Raw genomic sequence first — 26,410 nt, forward strand, 5'->3', positions numbered from 1 at the left:
CCGTGTGGTCTTCTGTCCTTCTTCTGGGACCTCAAGCAGGTATGACAGGAAATGATAACAGCTCCCAACAGCCGACTGCATGCGCAGTGAAATAAAAAAAAGACTGTGCATTTCCTAGCTACATGGAAAAAGAATGCAAAGTTGCAAAGTGCTACAGTTGAGCATGGGTCTGGAAAAAGAGGCCATTGTGAGCTCCCAAATTCAGAAATATAATCATGCGCCCAATAACAGGTACATATTATTTTTTTAATCAAAGAACATTACATTGAATTCATAAATATGTGCAGATGTAAAATATTATTGTGAATTTCAAGCATACACCGTGTTTATGCTTTGTATTCTCCAAAGATAATTTGCATTGTTTGCACATCAGGTATTTAGAGAAATAGATTTGCTAGCCAGCAGCACCTGTGAAGGCAGCAGAACCCAAGCACTGAAATGAGAATATTAAAGAGCATTCACCGCCACAAGTTCTGAGCAGCAGAAAAATAAGCTGATGGTATTTTAATGTATCCAAATGTATTTAAAACAATCTCCTTATTATGTTAAAATATGGGCGCTGATACACATACGAACATAAAATCGACATATGCAGGAGGAAATGTGAATAATTTAGAACTCAGCAAGAACAGGGTGAGATCTGTTGTGGCACAATACCCACAATTTGTATTTTTCAAAACGCAGTCATCGACTGAACATTATAAACATGCAGAATTGTGACATATGGAGTGGGTGTCTATATTGTGGGCAATGCCAACAGGCTAAGGATAGATGTCAGACAACAGCTTCTGCAAAAAAATAATAATTAAAAACTCGGTATATCACCAGATCCGGTCAAGGACTGCAAAAATATTTTTTCAAGATTTCAATAGGAAGCATAAGGTAGACCCAGGGAAGGGCTGTATATGGAAGAAAGTGGCCGTATTGGAAGATACTTTTATGAATCAAAGCAATAACATATTGGTCGTTCTTTGATGAGACCTTTTGCCTTCCTCCACTTTTTCTGACCTTGTTTTTGCTGGAATTAGGACTCTGTGCACTTTACCAGGGCTAAAGGGCATGTGCTCTCTCCTCTAAACATGGTAATATTGGCTTATCCCCAATTATCATATTTAATTTACTTATAAGCCCCTAGTAAAGTACACTACATGTGCCCCAGACTGTAAATTAAATGCTACTAGTGGGCATGCAGCACTAATTATGGCACCCACTTAAGTAGCCCTTTAAACATGGTTCAAGCCTGCCTTTCCACAGCTTGTGTGTGTAGTTTAACCTGCCATTTTAACCTGGCAAAATAAACCTTTTGAAAGGTCCAAGCCTTACTTTTTACTACATGCAAGACACCCCTAGGTTAAGCCCTATACAGTCCAGAGGGCAGGGTGCAATTTATTTAAAAAACAGGACAGGTACTTTTCTGTTTTACATGTCCTGGTAGTGAAAAACTCTTTAATTCGTTTTTCACTACTGCTAGGCCTATATCTCCCATAGGATAACACAGGGATTACCTTATTACACCCTATAAGGATAATTTCCAAATGGAAAGATATAACTAGTTCAAGTTTAGTGTGTCTGGAATCCTAATTTAAAATTCAAATTTATGGTGAAGCCGGATTTTAAATTACAATTCTGAAAATACTTATAGAAAGTTGGCATTTTCTTGCCTTAGTAACTTGGTATCTGCAGCCTGTCTCTGGTCATCTGAGTGAGTGTAGTTTGGCTTTGTGTAAGCCTCCTAGACACTCACACACGATTGGAGCTTAGGTGTGTCTCAATGGGCCATCTCTGGCAGGATGGGAGGGAGGAGCTGTGCACAGTCTCACTTACATCTGAATAGGCTGTGTCCTGTCCCCACACAAAGGGCTGCATACCCCACTGTAGTGAGTGTTAAACCTGGGGAGGCAGGGATCTGTACACTTCAAAGGCATGTGTTTTGAAGTCTCCCGCACATCACTGAAGTGGTGGTGTCAGAGGCACCACTGTACCTCAGACACCACCGCTTCAGTGCACTTCTGGACCTGTGGATACTCTGCCAGAAAGAAGGACTGATGTGCTGCTGAAGCACTGCCACTCTGCTGGACTGGACTCTGCTTTGCTGTGTTGACCTGCTGCCCTCTTGCCTGGGTGAGAAGGACTGGACCTGCATCTGTTGAACCCAGAATGACTCTAAGGGCCAGTTGGATGGCCGCCTGATCTGTAGCGTCAGAGACATAACAGGCTTCCAACACTTGCACCTGGGCTCTGCCATCTGTGAGTCTACCCAGTGAAGTAGTGCCACACCAGACCTGGACCCTTGGAAATGGGCCTATGGTGCTTCCCAGCGGAAACAACACATCTTCTCTGCTGAGCGACGCATCCCCGAGCAGAAGTGGCACATCGCTGCTGCTGCGTGGATTGGACTTGTCGCAAAAGACTCGCATTGCCACCGTAGCCTACATCTTGAGACTGACGCATCGCCTTTGGAACCGCCACTTCCCGATGCTTTCCCTGGCATCTCTCATCAACGGCAGCCTCAATGACGACGAAACTCTGCAGCTTCACTACTTATCGGAATAGATGCATCACCTCAGCTGCGCATCGCATTCTGACACCAGACTTCGTGTCACAAGCCCTGTCGATGGGATCCCTTTCATCGAAGTAGCAGGACCTCGCACCGCAACCTTGCCACATCTCGGAACCGATGCATCTTCACGATACATCTTCGACGCAGATCCACGCAACACTCCACAACCAGGATTTAAGGTACTCTGTTTAGCAGGACTAACTGGGTCCCTGTAGCCTGCCTGCACTCCTTGGCAGTCGGCCTGAACTTAGGACTTTGTCATAGTCTGCGCCACCACATATCCCCAATAGAGCTTTGTGCTTTATGGTGCTATTCCTCACTATAAATTTTAAGCTTCAATAGCTCCAGTTCTACTGATTAGATTTTTGTCATTTTGATCTTGTTTTATTTATTAAAGTCACTTCTATTTCTCTAACCTGGTGTGGGATCCTTTTTGTGTGGTGTTTTCACTGTTTTGCTGTTTGAAGTGTTGACCAAATGCTTTACACATTGCCTCTAAGTTAACCCTGACTACTCCATGCCAAGCTACCAGAGGGTGAGCAGAGCTTAATTTAGGGTTTGCCTGCCCCTAACTCTGACTAGGATTGTGGTTGCTACTTGACCAGAGCTCATACACCAATCAACCAGTACGTCTATTTCTAACAGTAAGATAACTCAAATGGTCAATGTGCCTGCTGCTGACATCTGTCTGTGAAAAGACGATAACAGGTTTGAATCTAGCAGGACCAATTAAGCGTTTACCTATGTTAGAGCTTTAGACTTTGTTGAAGTCTTTTAGCCATGTTGTAGAGCAGAGTGGCACAGAGTGGAGTGGTGCAGAGTGGCATGGAGTAGAGTGGCGCAGAGTCAAGTCGTGTGGAGTGGAGTGGCGTACACGAGTGGCATAGAGTAGAGTGATGTAGAGGGAGAAGAGTGGTGTAGAGTAGAATGGCATAGAGTAGAGTGGAGTGGTGTAGAGTAGAGTAGCATAGAGTGGAGTAGAATGGCATAGAGTGGAGTGGTGTAGAGTGTCATAGAATGGCACTGGGTGGAGTGAAGTTGCTTGGAGTCGCATAAACTAGTGTAGAGTAGAGTGGCTTAGATCAGATTGGTATAGAGTGGGGTGGCCTAGATTGGCCTAGAGTAGAATGGGGTGGTGTGGAGGAGAGTGGCTTGCAATAGAGTAGCATGGAGTAGAGAGGAGTGGGTTAGAGTGAGTGGCATAGAGTAGAGTGGAGTGGCATAGGGTGGAGTGGTGTAGAGTGGCATAGAGTGGTGTAGGGTAGAGTGGGGTAGAGTGGAGTGGCTTATAGTGGCATTGTAAGAAATGGAGTGGCATAGAGTGGCGTGGAGTAGTGTGGAGTGGTGTAAAGTGGCCTAGAGTACAGTGGTGTGAAGTGGAGTAGAGTGGCTTGTAGTAGACTAGCATAGAGTAGAGCGGAGTGGTGTAGAGTGGAGTGGCATAGAGTGGTGTAAAGTTGAGTGGTATAGATTGGCATCCAGTGGCATTGTGTGGAATAGAGTTACGCAGAGTAGCGTGGAGTAGAGTGGAGTGGCATACAGTGGCGTACAGTTACGTAGAGTAGAGTTGAGTGGAGTGGTGAGGCATGGAGTGGTGTGGAGTGGCGTAAAGTAGAGTGGCATGGCGTAAAGTGGAGTGGCATAGAGTGGTGTACAGAAGAGTGGTGTAGGGTAGAGTGGCATAGAGTGGCGTGGTGTAGAGTAGAGTGGGTGGAATAGAGTGCCGTAGAGTTCAGTGGGGCGTAAAGTGGAGTAGAGTGGAGTGGCATAGATTGAAGTGCCAAAGAGTTGAGTGGCGCAGAGTATAGTGGCATAGAGTGGAGTGGGGTGGTGTAGAGTGGCACAAAGTAGAGTGGAGTGGTTTAGAGTAGAGTAGAGTGGAGTGGCACAGAGTAGAGTGGCATAAAGTGACATAGAATTGAGGGAAGTGGAGTAGAGTAGAGTGGCATGGAGTAGAGTGGAGTGGCACAGAGTGGATGGGCATAGAGTAGAGTGGCACAGATTAGAGTATAGAAGTATAGAGTAGAATGCTTAGAGCAGAATGGCATATGGTGGCATAGAGGAAGGTGCCGTAAAGTGGAGTGGCATAGAGTGCCGTACAGTGGCATTGTGTGGAGTGTTGTGGCGTAGAGAAGAGTGGCATAGAGTAGAGTGGAGTGACGAAGAGTAGAGTGGCATAGAGTGGAGTGGTGTAGAGTAGCATCTACACTAATTACTCCTAACAGACCACCTTTTATCACTTACAAACATATAATCAGCCTTCCATCATTTGTCCAACCAACACTCTCCTCATCCCTCGACCATAATAACACTAACGCACAACAGATACACTGCACACCACCACACCACACAAACACTCTTACCTCTACTTCATTCCCTCCTACACACAACATACACACTACTCATAGACACATCACCACCCTCTCTACCCTACAACCTCCTCTCACAAACAATACTATACAAACAAATCCATTTCATGAAACAAATACACCAGCACCCCTTTTCACTACTCCTCAAAAACAAAACATATCACACACACCAGCACAACAAGATCTTCAAAGCGCAACACCTCATAATACTTACCATCACAAAATACAAACATACACCCTTTCAAACCACACAAAGGAACAAACTCCAATGCCAGGCTTTCTCTCTTCCACCACACCGAACACAGATACAGTAACACAGCAACTCTCTTCTAACCACCTCTCATCCATTGGACAATTTAGAACCTTACTACATGACCTACATGCTGCACCACCACCCTTGACTCATACACCTTCTGCCCTAAACACACGCAAACAATATAAGCAACGTGCCACACCTCACAACTTCGCTTCCCCATGTCTACTGCACAACAATGTTACACCACAAAAACAACATAGCACACCAACTCACTCTCAAACACCATCTCCACCACATACACACACAGACCCATCAAAATGCCTTCTTAGCATGCTATATGAGGAACATGATACAGAACAGCTACACAATTGCTATCCTAATACAGCTAATGCCAGCACAAAAAACAAACCTGCTACAAACCCACACAATACTGATCACTCTTCTACAAAACAAAGTCTCACTATCGCCAAAGGCCATTCTTTGAACTGTCTACTAATAAACGTTCAATCCCTCTCTAAAAACAAACATCACATCTACGACCTTCTCACAGATACAAAACCAGACATACTATTCGTAACTGAATCATGGTTGGAAGATGATATGGCTCCAGTCCTGCATGAAGCCGTTCCTCTAGGCTATCAAACGATCACCCAAAATCGTATAGGCAAAAAAGGAGGTGGTCTAGCTGTTGTGTTCAGGCAAACATTACATATCAAAAAAGTTGACTACATCTCCATAAAGAATTGTGAGGCTCTTCTAACAAAATGCAATCCTACACCGTCTTCCTCCTTTAACTTCCTGCTCCTTTACAGACCTCCACCTAGCAAGGCGACATTCCCAGATGCACTTCTAGACACAGTTTCAAACCTGATAACAATACACTCCAACCTATGTGTTCTGGGTGACCTCAACATTTGGTTTGACAAATCCAATATGACCCATCTAAAAACAATATTTCTCTGGCCTAGACGCACTGAACCTGCACCAGATTGTCCACAAACCCACACACATTGATGGGCATGTCCTAGATGTCATGTTTGCTAATACTGAACTAGTTACCTTTCAAACTATAACTCCAGTCACATGGTCAGACCAACACTTGCTTGCTTTCCAACAGAAAACAACACTAAGCGACTCACCTAAAACTACCTTACATCCATCCACCTATCGGCCGTGGAACAAACTCAATTTGGAACACTTAGAAACACAACTAACATCCAGTACAAATCTGGAAACAAATTCTGTTCAAAATCGATATGAACTGCTAATGGAAGCTTTTGGCATCCTGATACCACTCAAAACCACACAATAGAACAAAATAAAAAAAGCGCCTTGGAGAAACATAAAACAAACTCCAAATTAGACAAACTTCCCAACAGAAAATTAACAGATTATACAAGTCATCTATCAAAAAAGCTAAGAAAAGGTACTATTCAGACAGAATTCAAAATGCTAAATGTGCAAATAAAGAATTCTATAAAATACTCAATGAATTTCGCAAACCAAATTGCCTAGAAGGAACTCATCCTGTTACTCAAGATTTCACAGACAAACTGACAAATCATTACACGGACAAAGCAGACACATTGGACTCATACTTAAAATAGAAATAAAGCACCAGCACTAACCCTTGTACAAAACAACAATCCAAGAATACTCTAGCCGAGCCTCTCCGTTTCTTCCAACACATCTCACACAATGAATTTATGGACCTGGTCAAAGCAAGCAGGCCTGGCGGCAGCCCTTCTGACCCCTGTCCACCACAAACTTATAAGACAATTCTTTTAACAACCTCTGCTGCCGCTCCAGTAAGAAGAATCATTAACGATTCCTTAACTATCGGAGTATTTCCAGAAGAACTCAAAAAGTCACACATACGCCCTTTACTGAAGAAAACAAATTTGGCCCAGCTGAACCCTGACAACTACAGACCCATTACAAATGGACCTTTCCTGGGCAAACTCATAGAAAGAGCAGCGTTCGCCCAGATGTCACAATTCATTGAAGAGAATGACATACTTTCAGACTTTCTAACAGGATTCCGTCCGGGAAGAGGCACTGAATCTGTCCTCTTTGCCATCTGGGATGACCTGAAGAATACAGTACACCGCAACGGGGTTGCTGCGCCACTCCTCTTGGACCTTTCTAATGCCTTTGACACGATTGACCATGACACTCTGAAATAAAGACTCTATGAAGCCGGCATAGAGGGAACTGCTCTAGACTGGATTGCGTCCTACCTTCAGAACAGAACTAATGTCATCCATACCCCACCTTTCTCGTCCAAACCATACTCTACAAAAGCAGGGGTCCCTCAAGGCTCTATCATCTCGCCCTTGCTTTTCAACATCTACATGAAGTAATTACCGGAACTGATCAATCAGTTTCACTTCACATGCTTTAACTATGCAGATGACACGCAAATACTCCTTCAACTGGAATGCCCCAAAGACATCGGAAAATCCCCAATTTTCAGTTGTCTCAGAGCCGTGGACTAGTGGATGACTTGGAGCCATCTCAAGTTGAAAGATTCCAAAACGGAAATACTCACGTGTGGCGATTGGAAACATTATGACCCGCTTGCCGCCTGGCCTGATGAACTGGGATCACCGTCTAAAGTATCGAAGGAAGTAAGAAACCTTGGAATGACCATGGACTCCAAGCTGTCGATGAATGCCCAAGTGGAAAAACTAGCAAGATCAAGCTTTGTCACTATAAAAATGCAATGACCAATTTTCCCTCATTTGAGATTCCCACACAAAGTCCAAGCTACCATCTCCCTTGTTCTGTCCAAACTCGATTACGCCAATAGCCTCTACCACGGATCACCTTTAACGACCATGAAAAGACTACAACGGATTCAGAACTCGGCTGCCAGACTACTCTTGCATATCAAACCGCAAGACCACATCTCACCTGCCTTGAAGCCCTGCATTGGTTACCTGTTGCCAGAAGATCCACGTTCAAGCTACTTTGTATCCCCCACAAAGCAATACATGGAATGGGACCGCTCTCCATCAGGAACAAAATCACCAAACACATTCAACAAAGGAACCTCCTCTCTAAAGGGGCATCTCGCCTCAAAATCTCAAGATACAAGAAAAAACCCATGGGTGGCACATCCTTCTCTGTTCAAGCAGCCAAACTATGGAACTCTTTACCCCCCAACATAAGATCCACCGGCAAGCACCTTATTTTAAGAAAACTACTCAAGAATTGGCTGTTCCCCACATAAGCACCATACGCAAACAGAAATTTGCAGCATATCCCTCTGTATGTAAGCATTTATTTTCACTATAGATATGTACCTATCTTTGTGTATTGCTTTGTATAAACATGTAGAATAATTATGTGGTGTTAAAAAAAATCATCTTTGTTCTACATGTACTTGCTTCCATTGTGCATCTATGTACTTCCATGTACTTGGATCTGTGTGTCTGTTACTTTTCTCCTGAAAAAGCATATCCAATGCACTACCCTATTTCTCATCCTGTACCTCTATCAATATCTTTAATCTACATATACTTACCTCCTTTATGCATCTATATACTTTCAATGTACTTATGGATCTATATATTTATCACTTTCTTCTAATTTGGCATTTCCAATGTGCTACCCTATTTCTTAGCCTATACTTCTCTCAATTTATCTTCTAGCCCAACTTTCTGACTCATCTCAAACTTCGTTCTACTACTCTTTCCAATGCACTACCCTATCTGTCACCCTATACATCTATCAATATATGCTCTACATCCACTCTCTCATTTATCCCAAACCCCATACCACTACTATGATCCTCAAAATAATCCTTTCTAGACTCTCTCATACTCTACCCCTCCTTGCATCATCTGACACCTCTTTTACTATACCGATCCCCCAAAACAAACCTTTCTAAACTCTTCCCTCTGACTCTTCCCCTCCAAAAACCCTTTTTACTCATCCAAAAGCCTCCTCCTACTGCTATGACCTAAATAAAATTACATTTAAAAAAAAACCTTTACTCTTCTATCCCTCCACTATCCTTTTCAATCAAAATAACAGACTAACATGTTCACTTCTCAAATTCCATATTCCACTATACTAATTTACCACTAATCCTTTATGGGTTCCAGAGTAGCGTGCTACTCGCCAATAAAGCGTTTCAACATCCCATCAGGATTACAAGCGCTATATAAATGCAAAGCCTTTTCCCTTTTCTACCCCTCCCCAACCCTTCTCAATCCAAATAACTGACTAACATATCAGCCACTCAAATTAATTTCATGTTTCACCATACTAATTCAACACTAATCCTTATGGGTTCCAGAGTAGCATGCTACTTGCCAAAAAAGCGCTTCATAACCCCATCAGGGGTAGCAAGTGCTATATAAATAAAAACCTCTTTCCCTCTTCTATCCCGCCACCTACCCTTCTCTATCCAAATAACTGAATAACATATCTACCACTCAAATTACTTCAGATTTCACTATACTAATTTTCAACACTAATCCTTTATGGGTTCCGGAGTAGCATGCTACTCGCCAGAAAAGCGCTTCAACGCCCATCAGGGGTAACAGGTGCAATATGAATGCAAACCTTTCTTCCCCTTCTATCCCTCCGCTATCCTTTTCACTCCAAATAACGACTAAAATCCACCACTCAAATTACTCTCCTTTTTCACCATACGAATTCACCACTAATCCTTTATGGGTTTACTGAGTAGCGTGCTTCAACACCCCATTAGGGGTAACACGCGCTATATTAATACAAACCTTTTTTCCTCTTATATCCTTCCGAATCCAAATAACTGACTAATCTATCCACCACTTAAAAATGTACTTGCATGCTTCACTATACTAATTCAACTCTAGTCCTCTACGGGTCCCAGAGTAGCGTGCTACTCACCGAAAAAGCACTTCGACGCCTCATCAGGGGTAGTAAGCACTATACAAATGTAAATACAATACAATACAATAGAGAAGTGTAGCTTAGAGTAGTACAGTTGTGGGTGTAAGTAACTAAAGCGTCAATAGAGATGGCAGATAGGGAGAAAGCAACATAAATAGGAAGCCATATGCCCGTGTTAAAAGTAGGAAAGCACGTTGCATTCCTTAAATAATACTGAAACAAATAGTGTGTTGCAAAAAGACAAGGAAGAACAGATGTACTTGGTCCATGCGCCAAAGATGAGCTAACACAATAAAGGAAGGGAAACCTACAACAGCTAAGCTTTCGAAAGATGAGAATGGCAACGTAAACAACAAATAGTATGCCGTGAGCTGTTTGTAAGCCCAATGAATAGTAACCAGTACTTCTTTCAGCACCGCGTGTACTCTATGAGACCTAACAAACATTGGCAAAGTCCATAGGTCATGGATCTCAAAAATACTAAGTTGTTGATTTTGTTAATGCTTTCTTACAATCACATGTGTGTGTGACCCCCAGCAGGATAGGTAGAGGTGGAAGAAGCAAAGAGGGAGTGGGGTAAAGTTTAAAGGAGAAACCAGCACAAGGGGGAGAGAAAGAAAACACATTCACTCCCATGGAGAGCTTACAGAAAAAGAAGAAAGTAGTTCTCCTGAATGAAAACAAGGTCAGAAGTGGAACAATACAAGCTAACCAGTCAGAACACTGTAGGACCAATATGCTCCTTGGCGGGATATTTACATGAATAGGTGGGAAAGGCATCAAATCAGGACAGGGAAGGGAGACACACAACAAATCCATCAAATCAAATGCATGGGCCTGATGCAAAGTCCATTATATCCATATTGGAAACAATAGATCTGGCTCACAGCTTACTGTAGCTGAGACCGAATGAGTGGCTCCTCTCTGAACTTAGAATTTGACAGGGCTCATCCAGAATGTCTTTGCCCCATAGGATTTTCAGATGGTCTTCAGCCTATTCAAGACACCTGTGGTAACCTATGGGCAGTGTAACCTTAGGGAGAATGTCCCAGGTTTGAAAAGAGATTCGGATTATATTCCTATTGCTCCCTGCAGTGCAATTTCCCTCCAGTGAATTCTGCTTCAGAGTATTTAAGGATCTATTACAATGGACAGAGTTCTTGGCATTTAGAGATATGAAATATGCCTTTTGCAATTTTCAGAAGATTCATAATTCCCAAGAATTTCAATTGCTCACCCTATTTTACCTCTATGGTCATACACTTTGAAACATCGAGGTGAATTTAGGAACACTGCCGAAAGTTGTGATTAAAGAGGCATTTTTGAATTTTCTTGCTGAATAAAAACAATGAAGTTATTTTAATAAAAAATGGATACATATTAAAAATATAAAAAATTGGGTCATGAAGAATACAAAACCCTTAGCCATTTTAATGGGGGAAAAGACAAAAAAAGAGATTACATATAAAGGCCTGTTGTGGAAAAGAGCAGTGATGATGGCTCTGCCAAAAACTGTCAGGGTCTCCATCTACCCTCTGAAGGCCAAACTGCCCTATTTGAAGCATCTTCAACCAAAGATTTCCCGCCAGTGGAACCTCCACTGCCATGAGGTCTGCAAAAGATGTGGCTGCAACTCCACATAAGCAGTGTTGTATCAGCCACCCAATGTGGAGACACAAGTCTGCTGCCATGTCTATCCGCTTTAAGTCCATGAAAGTGTGGAAAACTTTCATCAAAAGGTGAGTATAGTGTATTTGCCATGCAGGAACTGGCCCTAGCATGTCAAGCGTATGTGAGTGGATGCTGACTATGTACCCCCACTTTGGGCAGCACTTACTAGAATAGCCTGCACTGAGGCCAAGCCAGTCACTGTTCTCATAGAAGCCAGATAGTCTGGGAAGGATTCACTGAACATCACTGGTCTGACCTACTAAGAAATAATACCTCTAGATGCATTTAGGAGCCACAGGGTGAAATGCTCCTACTCCTTACAGACCGCAATTGCTAAAAGCAAGCTGTGGTAATTTGTGTCCTGTAGTGATGAGACAAAATACACTTCAGATGTTTCTGAGACTTGTAATGTGCCCTCCTACAATGCCGGGGTCAATGCACTGGTCCTATAAGTGCCCATCAGCTGGGTCAGAATGCTGGGTAGTTGTTGGGTCAAGGTATCAGGTTTCCACAAGCCAGAAAAAGTCATACAATAAGCCAAATGACAATATCTTGAGCTGGAGAAATTACACACCAACAGTTGTAGGTGCCAATAGGATTTCCTCCCCCTTCATAATCAGTGGTTCAGGAGCACTCCGGTAGATCTCCCAGAGACCCAGCATGGCTTGAGATGGAAACGTCTTCTCATCATCAAGGACAAAGCGTCTGGGCTCCTCCATTACCGGGCACCGCTTTACAGACTTCCATTCACTTGTGTCCCAGGAGACAGACACCACAGGGCTCCAAGGTTTGCTAGTGAAGATCTGGAAACAGACTGAGTGATCCTGGAAGCAATCATGGTAACTCCTCAGCTGGTCATGAAATGTGGTGTTTCAAAGCTGTTCAAAGTGACAATGCAGTTAACATTAAACGTAGACACAAAGCTTCAACTGGTGTGTCTGTCAAGTCCCTTAAATACCCATGGGTACACTTTCCATATCTTCAGCACTCACACACTATTTACAACAGGGAGAGTATCTGGGACCATTGGGGGCAGGCTCTGTCAATGCTGTGACTGTCTGCATCCTTCTGAATGACACTGCTCCTAAGTGTTAACCGCAGAAAGGCTCCACAGGGTATTGTGGCACTATATTCTCCCCCTACTGAAATTATGTAATACACCAATATAAAATCAACTTTATGTGCCATTTTTAAACTATCAGAGAACCAACCTATTTACTTGAAGTGTACAACTCTCTATCTTTTCCCTCAGAGCACCAGTTTTACCACAAGTGGGCCATTCTGTCGGACCCTGATGACATCACGGCAGGCCTCAAAGGCTACCTGAAGTGCGACATCGCTGTGGTCGGCAAAGGAGACAACATTAAAACCCCCCACAAAGCCAACGAGACGGACGAGGACGATATAGAAGGGTAAGAGATTGGGAATTTAACAATACTTCCTAGCGCCTTGGCAACCATCCCAGGGCCGCTTTATAAACCATATACAACCCCGGCGAGCAGGCTGCGCATTGATATTAGAAGTTTACAAGGTAGTATGATCCTGAAAATGTTAGGGTCGCAGTCCTGCTATCACCACCTCTAGTTTCCAGACTTTTTGTAATCAGACTCTAAGTGTCATTTAATCCCGCGGATTCTCTGACAAAGGAATTACCAAGAATCCCAGGATAGAGAGGGCTTAATACCGCACCCCTACAATTAACAACACTGGGACCCAAGGTTATCCAATTAACGCTGATTCCTGTTTGAACCGTTAGAAGCCCCACCCTCAAACTCGAACCTGATGAGGCAGATACTGCCATTACCACTGCTTCTCTGAATTTTATAGCCTTGTAGATCGCTGCCGAGAGCTAAACCAGTTGTTAAAGGCCCTGAACGTTATGGACCCAAGCCACAGGCAAGGGCCTATGACGAGCCACAGCCAGGAGGGCTATAAGGCTATTAGAACATCTCACCCTCCAATGGTAGAATTTTCTAAATTAAAAAGGGAGAAACATGAAGACAGATGTTGGAATGTTGTAGCTCTGGCTTATAGCAGCCGTTATAAGCCCGGAGCCCCTCCGTTGTCTTCAATGGAGCTCTCATCATTCCAATGTTCGAATATGTTTTACCACCTTTGTCTAAACTAGCGCCTTCTCAACACCAATGAAATGATTCACTTACATCTGAAATGTGTGCAGCCGGCAGTGGCGCTGGAACATGTTTCAGAGTGGGGGTGCTGCCATCAACAGGGTCGGACTATTCATAGTGGGCACCGGGCATTTTCCCCGGTGGGCTAGAGGGGTGGGGGCCAGGTTTGTGCCCTGTGGGGGCCGGTTTTGTTACTGGAGGCCAGTTTTGCAGCAATGCTGCAATATCGGCTCCCTGTAACAAGAGCGGGCCCGGGGCCGCCGTCCTGCAGCAATCTGCCAGGGACTGGTTAATGTTCCCAATCCAGCCGTGGCGATCAATGTTACATCAGTGAACTCACAGGGATTGTGAAAAATCCAAGGACTAAATGTAGCAAATAAACCATGCCCATTTAGTAAGAGAGTGATAATGGGCCAAAGTGTGTGTGAGAGTCTTGAAATTTAGATTTCTGACGAAGTCAGTAAAGTTAGACTCAATAATGTATCATCCTCCAATAATGCTATAGCCTTATAGCCCACCGTAACAGGCTGTACCGGCCATTAAACGCCCGCTCCAGCGTGAAAGGTCCGAGCCGAAGGAAATGGCCTTTAACAAGGGAGCGGGACTTTAATGCCGGTATAGGCTAGCTATGGAGGGCTATAAAGCTATTAGAACATTCCACCCCCAGAGGACAGAATGTTCTAACCAACACAACAAAGGCCTCATGGAGCCCGAGAGGATTGAAATCCCCTCAGGCTCCGTGAGGTCTTTGTTCACAGCAGCAGCTGTGAAGAAAAACATTGGAATGTTGGCGCTCCGGGCTTCTCCTCGCTAATAGAATCCAGGAGCACTCCATTGTTTCTAATAGAGCTCCCAACATTTAGATGTTCTAATATGCTGTAGGGTAAGACCTGCTGGCCTCTGTCTCTCAGGACTCACCAATGATTCCCTGGCAAAGTTTATTCAATGGAAGCCGAGGTGGCCCTGGGCAATGATTAAACCATGGTCTAGAAAAATATATGAAAAAGACAAGGGTGGTGAATCTTGCTGTCTCTTCCTTGATCAACAATTCTCTGCAATGAGGGTTGTTCTCAGAGGTCTAAAACAATTGTAGTTTCACTTCAAAAAACACACCTTTAGATCCAGGCAAATTGGCCAACTTTTGCCTGATTTCAAATTTTCTTACCCAGTCAAAATATTGGGATTGGTCCTCACATCACAGCTTCCTTCCATTGCACAGTGTACTTGACCCGCTCCAGTGGATCTTCCCAAGGTAGAGGAACAGAGGTGGGTGTGCTCATATTTTGAATCACTCCATATTTTACCACATCTACCATGTCCAAAGGAACACCTTCAATCTTGGGTTTCCGCTTTCTTTACGATTACTTCCAACGCATTTCCATTGACCTGTTATTCGGTAGCGCATGAATGCTGAGATGTGGTGTCCAACAGGGTTCTTTACTAAGCTCTGCTCGTTTCCCCCTTTATGTGAGTCCTCTTTGAAATCATGCCCCATTGTTAGGGCCACAGCGCTCTTCCTATGTGAATGATCAATGTCCATGCACCATCGCTGTGTTAGTCTTGCAGTCCTGCCTTTCCTCACATTGAGCATTACCAGATATGAGATACTAGGTTTAGTTGCAAGGTACTCTATGGACCTCAGTCTGATCCCTCCCTGCCACAGGAACTTGGGATTTCAGATTAGAACACCTCTTTCATCCCAAATTTCAGGCACAATTTAAATTCTCTTTTCTGTAACTTAATGTATCTATGCGAGCTGCTAAACTCAAGGAACTTTGGGGTCACCGAAACCTCGGCGGCCCTCCTGCGCAAAGGAAAGACATAGACCTCCATACAAGTAGTTGCAGTGATTGAAGCAAGAACTAAACAGGGTACCGCATATGTGCTGTACGCAGCAAGGGGGTGCAGTTGGACTCACCTTCGCGGTTGCACCGGACTCTGTATCTGGTTTATCGAACCTTCAATGAGTAAGTGTGACTTACTCCTGGAAAAGCAAGGCTTTAGTTAAATGAAATGTTGTTGAATTGTGACCTGGAGCTCCAATCGTTGTTTGCCAGGGATTCTCAAGTTGCTCACACCCCACTGCACAGGTTAGGAAGCCGGTCTATAGATCTCTCACTGGGTCGAAGCATATCATAACATGGGTGGGCAAATCCAGCCCAGATGTATGTGTGTATGTAGGTGGTATTTGTATAAAGGCAAAGATATGGAAAGGAAGCTGGGTTCTGGGAGGGGAAGTAGTCTGTTCCCTTCATTCTTAGTAAGGTGATCCAATCATTAGCATGACTTCATCATTACTGACTTAATTTAGTTTAATGATTTTTTTTATTAGAAAGATTAGCTTATCACAAGCAACGACATTATTTTACACGTTAAATTAATACCTGTATCACTTTACATATGAAGCGAACTCAGGTGATTGAATCATTTGTACTTCCGGGTGAATGGTCCTGACTGCCGGCCTCTCTCCTCCCTGCAGTAACCTGCTCCTTCCAGAGGGGGTGCCCTCGGAGAGGCAGTGGGCGCGCTTCTACATTAAGATTTACCGCGCAGAGGGGCTGCCCCGGATGAACACCAGCATCATGGCCAACGTGAAGAAAGCCCTCATCGGGGAGAACAAGGACCTGGTCGACCCTTACGTGCAGGTGTCCTTCGCAGGACAGAGGGTGAGTGATGCAGGCGCCGGCACGTGAGCTGACATCCAGTTACCTGTCTGCCCCCCTCGTTGGAAAGGGGCAGTTAGACAACTCTGTTCCACACTGTGACCCTCTTTCGCTCTTTCTCTCCCTCGCGAGTTTGATTTCACTCTCTCTCAATTTCACACTTTCCATCTATCGCCCACTCTCTATTTTTTATCAAACTCATTCTTTTACTCTCACGCTATCTCTTTCTTCCTCCTTCACCAATCCGCATCACCCTTTCTTCATCTTTCCTTTTATTTTTGTTTTATATCTTTCTTTCTTTTTCCATCTCTCTCTTCCTGCTTTATGTTCTCTCCCATTTCACAATCACTCTCTCTCTCACTGTCACAGTCTTTCTCTCTTCTCTTTCTCTCATCCACACTATTTTTCTGTCTTGCTCTTTTTCTCTCTCTCACTAGCTGTCTCTTAGGTCCTCCCTCCACCCTTCATCCTCTTCCTTTCTTTTCTATTGTCTCTCTTTTCTCCATCTCTGTTGCTTGTTTGTTTTTGCAATATTTTCATCATATTCTCTCTCTCTCCTTTCGATGTTTGCCCTCTCTTTAATATTATTCTCTCCATCTGCCTTTTCTCTTTCATGCTTTCTCATTTTCTCTACTCACATTTCCTTTTTGCTCTTCCCTTCTTGCTAGCTCTATTGGTCTCCTTCCATTTCCTTCTCCCTGTCCTCTTGTGCTTTCTCTACTGCACTCTATATCTCTCGTGTTTTTCTAACCCTCATCTTCTCTCTTTGACTTTATCAAGCTGTCTCCTGTGTTTTTTCATGTTATCCTTCTTTCTCCCTCTCTTTTGTCTCTTCCTCTTAAACTAAGCCTATCACCTTTACTCATACTACTGGCAACCACTGTGAAGTGCGGCTGCTACTGAGCTGTAAAGTGCCTCCACTTACTACTGACTTAAACTACGTTCAGGCTTGCAGGAGATGGGTCTGATTTAGATCTTGGTGGATTGGTTACTGCGTAACAAGGGTGACAAATATCCTGTCCGTCGAAATATAAATCCCATTAAAAATCAGGCCCTATGTAGGTCCAGATCAACCAAAGGGGAGAGAGGCGCACCGCAAATTAAGAATTTAACAGCATTTCTGATGTAAAAGCCTCTAGGAGATTTGGGCCTTGCAGGAGAGAGGTCTTTACAGTCCTACTGAATCACTGCAATAGAATTAGTCCAAATTATCCTGCTCATCTGCATATGTTAACTGTGAAACTGGTTGATCAGCTGCAAGCCCATCAAGCAATCACTGCTAAGTCGCAAATACGTTGGGACCAGAGACTTCCCAATGGCTCACAATGCGCCTGGTTGACAAAAAAATATGGACATTTAGAAATTAACAAAGTCTTGCCAGAGTATGATAGGCAACTTCAACAGTCACAGGTTTGCAGACCTACTCCTGGAAAAGGCTTTGTCTACTTGTACTAAAGTTTATTCAGCGGAACTCCTGCACATGCAATTTTACATACAAAACAACATTTAACGAATAAAAAAATGTTTTCCACAGGGAATATATTTTTCCTGTGGAAAAACCATTCATCTACATACCCATCATTATATTGGGCATTTTGGCATCCCATTCAGTGGCGCTGAGCTCTAGGTGGCCCCCTCAGAAAAAGTGGTATGCCAGGCCAGTATCTCATAGAAACTCATTGCCCACCCCCGTGGAAGTGATGAGGAGTCCTTGAGTCTCCAGTATCACATAGATACTCATAGCCCCCGTAGAAGGGATGAGTAGTCCTTGAGTCTCCAGAATCTCATAGACACTCGTAGTGCCCCCCATGGAAGTGATGAGGAGTCTTTGAGTCTCCAGTATCTCATATACACTCGTAGTGCCCCCCCGTGGAAGTGATGAGGAGTCCTTGAGTCTCCAGTATCACATAGACACTCATAGCCGCCGTAGAAGTGATGAGGAGTCCTTGAGGATCCAGTATCTCATATACACTTGTAGCGCCCCCCGTGGAAGTGATGAGGAGTCCTTGGGTCTCCAGTATCTCATATACGCTCCTAGCGCCCCCGTGGGAGTGATGAGGAGTCCTTGAGTTTCCAATATCACTTAGACACTCATAGCCCCCAGTGGAAGTGATGAGGAGTCCTTGAGTCTCCAGTATCTCATAGACACTTGTAGCGTGCCCTGTGGAAGTGATGAGGAGTTCTTGAGTCTCCAGTATCTCATATACGCTCCTAGCGCCCCCGTGGGAGTGATGAGGAGTCCTTGAGTCTCCAGTATCTCATATACACTCGTAGCGCCCCCCGTGGAAGTGATGAGGAGTCCTTGAGTCTCCAGTATCACATAGACACTCATAGCCGCCGTAGAAGTGATGAGGAGTCCTTGAGGATCCAGTATCTCATATACACTTGTAGCGCCCCCTGTGGAAGTGATGAGGAGTCCTTGAGTCTCCAGTATCTCATATACACTCGTAGCGCACCCCGGTGAAGTGATGAGGAGTCCGTGAGTCTCCAGAATTACATAGGCACTCATACCCCTCATAGAAGTGATGAGGAGTTCTTGAGTTTCTAGTATCTCATATACACTCGTAGCGCCCCCGTGGAAGTGATGAGGAGTCCTTGAGTCTCCGGTATCACATAGACACTCTTGGCCCCCGTAGAAGTGATGAGGAGTCCTTGAGTCTCCAATATAACTTAGACACTCGTAGCCCCCCGTGGAAGTGATGAGGAGTCCTTGAGTCTCCAGTATCTCATAGACACTTGTAGCGCCCCCCGTGGAAGTGATGAGAAGTCTTTGAGTCTCCAGTATCTCATATACACTCATAGCGCCCCCTTGGGAGAGATGAGGAGTCCTTGAGTTTCCAATATCACTTAGACACTCATAGCCCCCGTGGAAGTGATGAGGAGTCCTTGAGTCTCCAGTATCTCATAGACACTTGTATCGTGCCCTGTGGAAGTGATGAGGAGTTCTTGAGTCTCCAATATCTCATATACACTCCTAGCGCCCCAATGGGATTGATGAGGCGTCCTTGAGTCTCCAGTATCTCATATACACTCATAGCCCCCCCCCCGTGGAAGTGATGAGAAGTCCCTGATGCTCCAGTATTTCATAGACACGCATTGCCCCCCCGTGGAAGTGATAAGGAGTCCCTGAGGCTCCGGTATCTCAAAAACACTCATAGCCCCCGTGGAAGTGATGAGGAGTCCCGGAGGCTCCGGTACCTCATAGACACTCATGGCCCCCCGTGGAAGTGATGAGGAGTCCTTGAGTCTCCAGTATCTCATAGACACTTGTAGTGCGCCCCGTGGAAGTAATGAGGAGTCCTTGAGTCTCCAGTATCTCATATACACTCATAGCCCCAACCCCCATAGAAGTGATGACGAATCCCTGAGACTCCCGTATCTCATGGACACACATAGCCCCCTGTAGAAGTGATGAGGAGTTCCTGAGATTTTGGTATCTCATAGCCCCCCGTGGAAGTGATGATGAATCCCTGAGAATCTGGTATCTCATAGACACTCATAACCCCCCCCCTCACCCCCAGTGGACTTGATGAGGAGTTCCTGAGAATCTGGTATGTCATAGACTCTCATAGACTTTAGGTTAAATGGAGGGGCATCTGAAGGTTTCAGCCCCCTGGACCTCCGCAGGGTTCTGTGGTATGGCCCTGGTCACAGGGCTCCATCACCCAGCACCATTAGTTGTGTTCCCCCGTCCACCCCAAATTTGTAAAATCAAAGAGGCTCTATGAGGTGGTCGGTAAAATTGCAATATGTGGTAAAATCATCAGAAAACAGTCATCTCTGTGATTCGTAAGCTTTGCTGGAGAGCCTATGCTCCTCCTTAATGACGTATAGCACAAAGAATAAAGCTTTCCTATCTAACCCCCTCAACATGTCCCTGTGAGAGGCTTTCTTGTCGCTGGCACTGATCTGTCTGCCTCTTGCCCATGACAGGGGAAAACATCAGTGCAGAAGAGCAGCTACGAACCCATGTGGAACGAGCAGATCATCTTCACAGAGATGTTCCCGCCCCTGTGCAAGCGCATGAAGATCCAGATTCGAGACTCCGACAAGGTGAACGACGTGGCCATCGGCACTCACTTCATTGACCTGCGGAAGATCTCCAATGAGGGAGACAAAGGTAGGTGCCGAAACATGGGAAATACTGCGTCGACCTACCTCAGTACTTAGGGCAGCACTGCTATTTATTTCTTGCCCTTCTGTACTACATTAATGAAATACATAACATACAAAATGCACAATTTTTTAAAAAAAATATTAGGGTTTGCTTAGTGACAAATTAAAAAATATATATTAAAAAAATTAATATGTATAAATTAAAGTAATACATTTACATTCTTTTTTTATATATTAATAAATATGTAATGTAATTAGTTTATGTGCTGTAACGTTTTACGTTATTACTTCCATGATAATACTAATAAATGTTTCAATCATTTTACATTTAAATTCAATTAGTTTATGTGCTGTAACGTTTTACGTTATTACATTTAAATATGTACATTAACAATGGGCAAAGATGCATGATTGGTAACAGTGTGGCCTGTAAAAATGGCGAGAGTTTTAATTTAGTACAGAATAATTGAGAAGGAGTCAAAGTACTCACTGATAGAAGCTCAGTCTAAAGGCTGATTATTTGACCTGTGACAAAGTTTGAGGCTGCTCCTGGCAGCCCTGTTCATGGGCGCCTTAGAGCCAGATCAGCCTCAACCCAGAATGGTTTGTCCATAAGGGTGGTACAGTGATACTTTTGTATTTTTCTGCAGTTTATTTTAATTGGAGCTTTTAATTTTCATGCAACCTCTTTGTGTTTGTGATGACTGGTATATATAAAGAGTATACAAAATAATAGCACAAATATTTGTATCAATAATCATGGTAGTAATAATAATAGTGATAATCGTAATCACAATTACAATCAAAATAATAAGGTATCGATAATCATATTCATTCAAATAAAACTAATGCTGCTGCTAGTACTGCCATGTCTACTATGACTAATAATAACAATAATACTCAAAAAGATACCAAATACCAAAAAGATATTATTAATACCAACAATACTAATCATAAAATGTAAACATTGCTACTACTATTACTATGAACAATAATACCAACAATAAGACTAACATTACTAATGCTGATGATAATAATAACAAATCATAGTATCAATCATTGTGGTAATAACAATGATGATAACAATAGTAATCACAATGATAATAAAATAAGAATCTATTAATAATCATACAAGCTAAACCAATGTTGATGCTAGTGCTACTACGTCTACTATGACTAATAATAACAACAATAATGCTAATAATAATAATTACTTCTACTGCTTCCAATAATAAGTACAATATAAAGAATACCAATAATAATACAAATGTAAACAATGATACTACTACTAAGATAACTATGAACAATAATAACAACAATAACACTAACATTGCTACTCCTCCTACTAATAATAACAACAATTATTTAAACAATGCTGCTGCTTCTGCTACCTTTATAACTAAATGAATAAGAACAACTATGTAGTAATCCAGACAGCTCCAAATATGTTCTTGAAGTAATTTTATTGGAGATCAATTACATGCAGCAACCTTCAGCAATACAATTCAATTACTGGTTATTTCCTGGAATCTTAGCTGTGATGCAATTCCACCGCATCACAGTTACATCACACAATTCCAGCTATTACCACAAACTACTACTATTACTACTACTAATAACAAGAATAATATGAATAATAAGAATAAAAATAAAAAACATATACAAATGAATAACTCCTTTTCTAACCAAATGTCTTTCATCGCTCATGAAAGGGTCGATCATACAACCACTTATTCTTATTTTGTACTCAGGTTTTTTGCCCACGCTGGGCCCCGCTTGGGTGAACATGTACGGCTCAACTCGTAACTACACCTTGATGGACGAGCACCAGGACCTGAACGACGGACTCGGTGAGGGGGTTTCGTTCCGAGCCCGGTTACTGCTCAGCCTGGCAGTAGAGATTTTGGACATCGGCTCCCCAGATCTAACCAGCTCAACAGAAGTACAAGTGGAACTAACTCCGCCCATCACTGACGTGAGTATCCCCATTACGCACCTGCCATGGCCATCTGCCAGCAGACTGCACACAGCGTTGTCTCCATTAAGCTGCGGATATCACATTATTAGTGTGCTCTACAATAACAGTCTTATCTAGATCTTACCACGAAAGCACCTGCATGTAACACTCACATTAATCTAAGACTTTAGAAAACATTTCACCACTACCAAAATAAACCCAAATGTCAGATAGAGGGCATTTTTTTACCTATTCACCTGTCTATAAAAGCAATATAGTTTATAATCAAATAGAGAAAATATTACAGTGCTTTCTTTAGATATTGTATCTGATGCGAAATATGTTGATGCGTTTGCAAAGATGACAGATCCTATGCGGCATTGCTCCTGCTCTCCATTTTTTAATGTAGGCAAACAAACCCAAAGCACTTCCTGTGGAACAGAATGGAACGTCCTTTTGAGTCCTCTTTGATGTGCCCCACTTCATTGCCAGTATTCCATCCCAACATCCGCACTCTCTGCTGTCGTGTCCCTCCTATTGCGTGCCACACAGCTCACTTTCACTGCATCACGATTGTACTACTGCATATCGAGGCTAAGAATATTGAGTTACAATGATATTGTGGACAAAATCTCGAAGACCAAAATATCAGAAGGGAAGTGCATATAGAAGAAGTATAGATGGACTATCCCTAACTCCACATCTACATACCTTGAAGATATCTACCATCAAGGTACATGTATATGGAGCTAGGAACAGCTCCAATACTTTTGGATTTGATATTTTGTCCTCGATGTTTGCATCCTTCAATATTCTCGCTTCGATATACAGGGAGCATTCCCTTAATCACTTTCGCTCCCTGTCTCAGCATTACCCTACTTGGTATTTGGGGAGATAGAAACATCCTAACTCCCCTTCCATGTCTGTCTGTTCAAGTCATAAAGAAGTCATGTGCTTCGGTGGTGCCACTTCAGGAGTAGTGAGTGGTCCCGTGCCCGGCAATAGTTTAAAAGAAAGGTAAGATATTTGTGATCCAAGGTTATAAATTACACTAGTGTAAGTCCAACCGTGCCTTACAAATATTGACTCTCTGATAGGACACACACTGTCAGTGGTGGAAGAATGTAAAGGCATCAGCAAAGGAAGCATTTTCCCATCCAGGATATACCATCTGAGTGTAACAATCCTAAGCGTAATTTAAAAAACACAGGGAAAAGCAGAACTGAGGAATTTAAAATGATTAGAACAGGCGGGGCTCTGTAGAGCGGGCAGAATAGGGACAGAGGCTTTATTTCCTACAACACAATGTAAGCTCCTCTCTTTCAAATTCCTGTTAAACTTGAGACAATCTACAAGAAAAATCTGAATTGGCCTCATCTTCTTTATTAAATATTTTATATTTAAAGTTGCTTAAGCAGCCCTTCAAGGTGTTGAACTCTACAGCCCTGATTCTCAACTGTAAACTTACACTATATGGTAATTTTATTCATGTTTGGTATTCAGAACAACTTGATGAGTTACACAACTCCACACTCCTTATTCTTATGTTTCCACACACAGAACGCCGCACATATAAGTATAGAGAGTGCAGAGTAAAAAGACGCCACACATACTTTTTGAATTGCATTTTGTAGTACGCTATTTAACTGCGACACGTACTACAAAGTCCAGTTTGAGAATCAGACCCCACATATTTGTTACTTTCCTTTCCTCGCACAAAGTGTTCATGATTATTACAGATTTTGTTTATAGCGGGATAGTTTACACATTGCTTACCCTCTTGGCTAATAGCTCTGATCCACAGAAGAATGCAATAATCACCATGGCTGAAGAGGGGTGAAACCCTGAAACCGGTCCTAGGATGCTTGTTTCCGGTCCAGGGAGGACCTGGCTTGGCAGTTCGGTCTGGACTGTTCCCATGGGGCACAGGGTCAAGACTGATTTGCATATGGCTGGGTCCGAACTGGGGTGGCGTAGTGGGCAAAAGAACAATGGATTTAACCCAGATCTTTTGAATGGGGGAGAATGTTTGCATTGCCAGCATTCCGTCCATCATTTGTTGCTGTAACAACTTAAGAATGGAGCACTGGTGCTGCGGCACTGGTTGTCTGTCCCTGGTTGGGATTAATGTGACCTTGGCACCAACTGACCATGCCTTAGTGGTCCCTGCTGCCCAACAAAAAGAATCCTGCAAAACCTGTGATGCCCCCCCGCGGAGTACCCCAGTGACCTGCCATAGTGGTTAGCCAGGCATTGACTCAGTGTGACAATGAACTACGCTGCTTCGAAGAACAAAGCTGCTACCTCAATGAACTCTGTGCTGCAGGACTGACTGGCTTCCCTGGCACTAGAGATCTGCATGCCGGATCAGGCTTGGCCACCTTGGAGCTGTTAAGCTGCCGCCGAAGCCCTGCACACATAAGGGGGCCTGCAACATCACCTCATCCTAGGGAGGCCCAGCAGGCCTTCCACTGAGACTCACCAGATGAGAGGAAGTGGGCCTATAACAGCTATGAAGCCTGTCTACGACTGACAGTGCCAGGAGCTCAGAAGAGGGTCGCCCCCGTTGCTGTTTACAGGACTCTGTAGTGCAACCCGCGCTCTCATGACCTAAACGTTTCTGCTGGATGACAGGACTGTGGCCCTGCACATCTCTGCTGAGCCAGAATGTGAGCAGAGGGCCCTGCGCAGCCCGCTGCCGCCCAAAGGGATGGGTGACTTTTTGGCTGTCGCAGAAAGGAAGCGCAGCACCTACACTAGGTACTACACCACCAGGCGCTTGAATGTAAAGAGGGGAAGGGGGAACAAAGCTGATGCATATTGGTCGCACACACGTACATCGGGTACATCGGGTACATTCTGATGTAATATCGTGCCTTATTGTAGGGAAAAGTACTTTTCCGTTCTCAAGAGAAGCTCTGGGCTGAACAATCATGTGCGTTGCTGAGTTCTGAGGTCGCTTTACCCCCACGCTAACCTCTATGGGAAGCCTTTGACTGCCCCCCATCACTACCACTGAGACTCAAGTGCTGAAACGGTTGCCTTTCCCTAGTTTTGCAGAGCCATAGAAGCACGCCCCTTGGACAGTACACACAAAGGTCCCCAGCCCCCACATCTGTGGCCAGTAGCCCCTGCCAGTCCTGTGGCCCCCAAACAGGATCTGACAAAATCTCTAGGTTGGGACTTCAAAATATACATTTTATGGGGAGAACAGTGGCTACTTTTACCACCGATCTCTTTACAGTAACTTTAAATTCTGCCACAATTGCGCAGGTTTTCCGTTGCATGATCCCCATCTGCAAACCATTCCTGGGTCACACCAGCCCAAACTGCCCGAACCAGGCAGGGGAAGCTCTAGTTCATCGGTAGTGCAAGCCCTGCAGGGACTTCTTATTCTACGCTCCCTCATCTCAGATAAAAACAGGAGGATGCTGGGATACCAACCCCTCTTCATGGCTGCCATTTTGGATGGGAGAGGCTAGAATTCCAGCATACTAGTCTTTCTCTTTTCTCATTAAGTTTCGGATACGCCTCCTAAGTAATGACTAGGACAAGCACAAGAGATGAAAAGTAATGTACGGAGCACAGAGATTTACCACTGCCCAAGGTGATAGCGCCTGTGGTGGAAAGGAGCACAGAACAGACCACACCTCAAACAGCAAAATAACAAACTTGGTGAATTTATCCTCTGCATCCATTACACCACATTCCTTGCTCTGAATTCTACATTCTTCTCAAACCTCTGCTGATATCCTTCACAAAAGTTCAGTGTGGTGTGGAGTCTTTGCACCAAACTCTCAAT

The 26,410-nt window shown here is 43.8% G+C and overlaps 1 protein-coding gene across 11 annotated transcripts in view; it reads left to right on the plus strand.

Moving 5' to 3' along the window:
- Positions 1–26,410, plus strand: part of OTOF (otoferlin) — a 1,069,570-nt gene that overhangs the window by 798,794 nt on the left and 244,366 nt on the right. For all 11 annotated transcript variants that reach the window (XM_085613159.1, XM_085613153.1, XM_085613156.1 and 8 more), the window contains exons 12-15: positions 12,996–13,155; positions 16,352–16,538; positions 20,469–20,655; positions 22,403–22,626. In XM_085613159.1, coding sequence (XP_085469285.1) covers positions 12,996–13,155; positions 16,352–16,538; positions 20,469–20,655; positions 22,403–22,626 — 758 coding nt within the window. The remainder of the gene's footprint in view (positions 1–12,995; positions 13,156–16,351; positions 16,539–20,468; positions 20,656–22,402; positions 22,627–26,410) is intronic.

Source organism: Triturus cristatus, chromosome 6 (assembly GCF_964204655.1).
Source record: "Triturus cristatus chromosome 6, aTriCri1.1, whole genome shotgun sequence".
Lineage (NCBI taxonomy): Eukaryota > Metazoa > Chordata > Amphibia > Caudata > Salamandridae > Triturus > Triturus cristatus.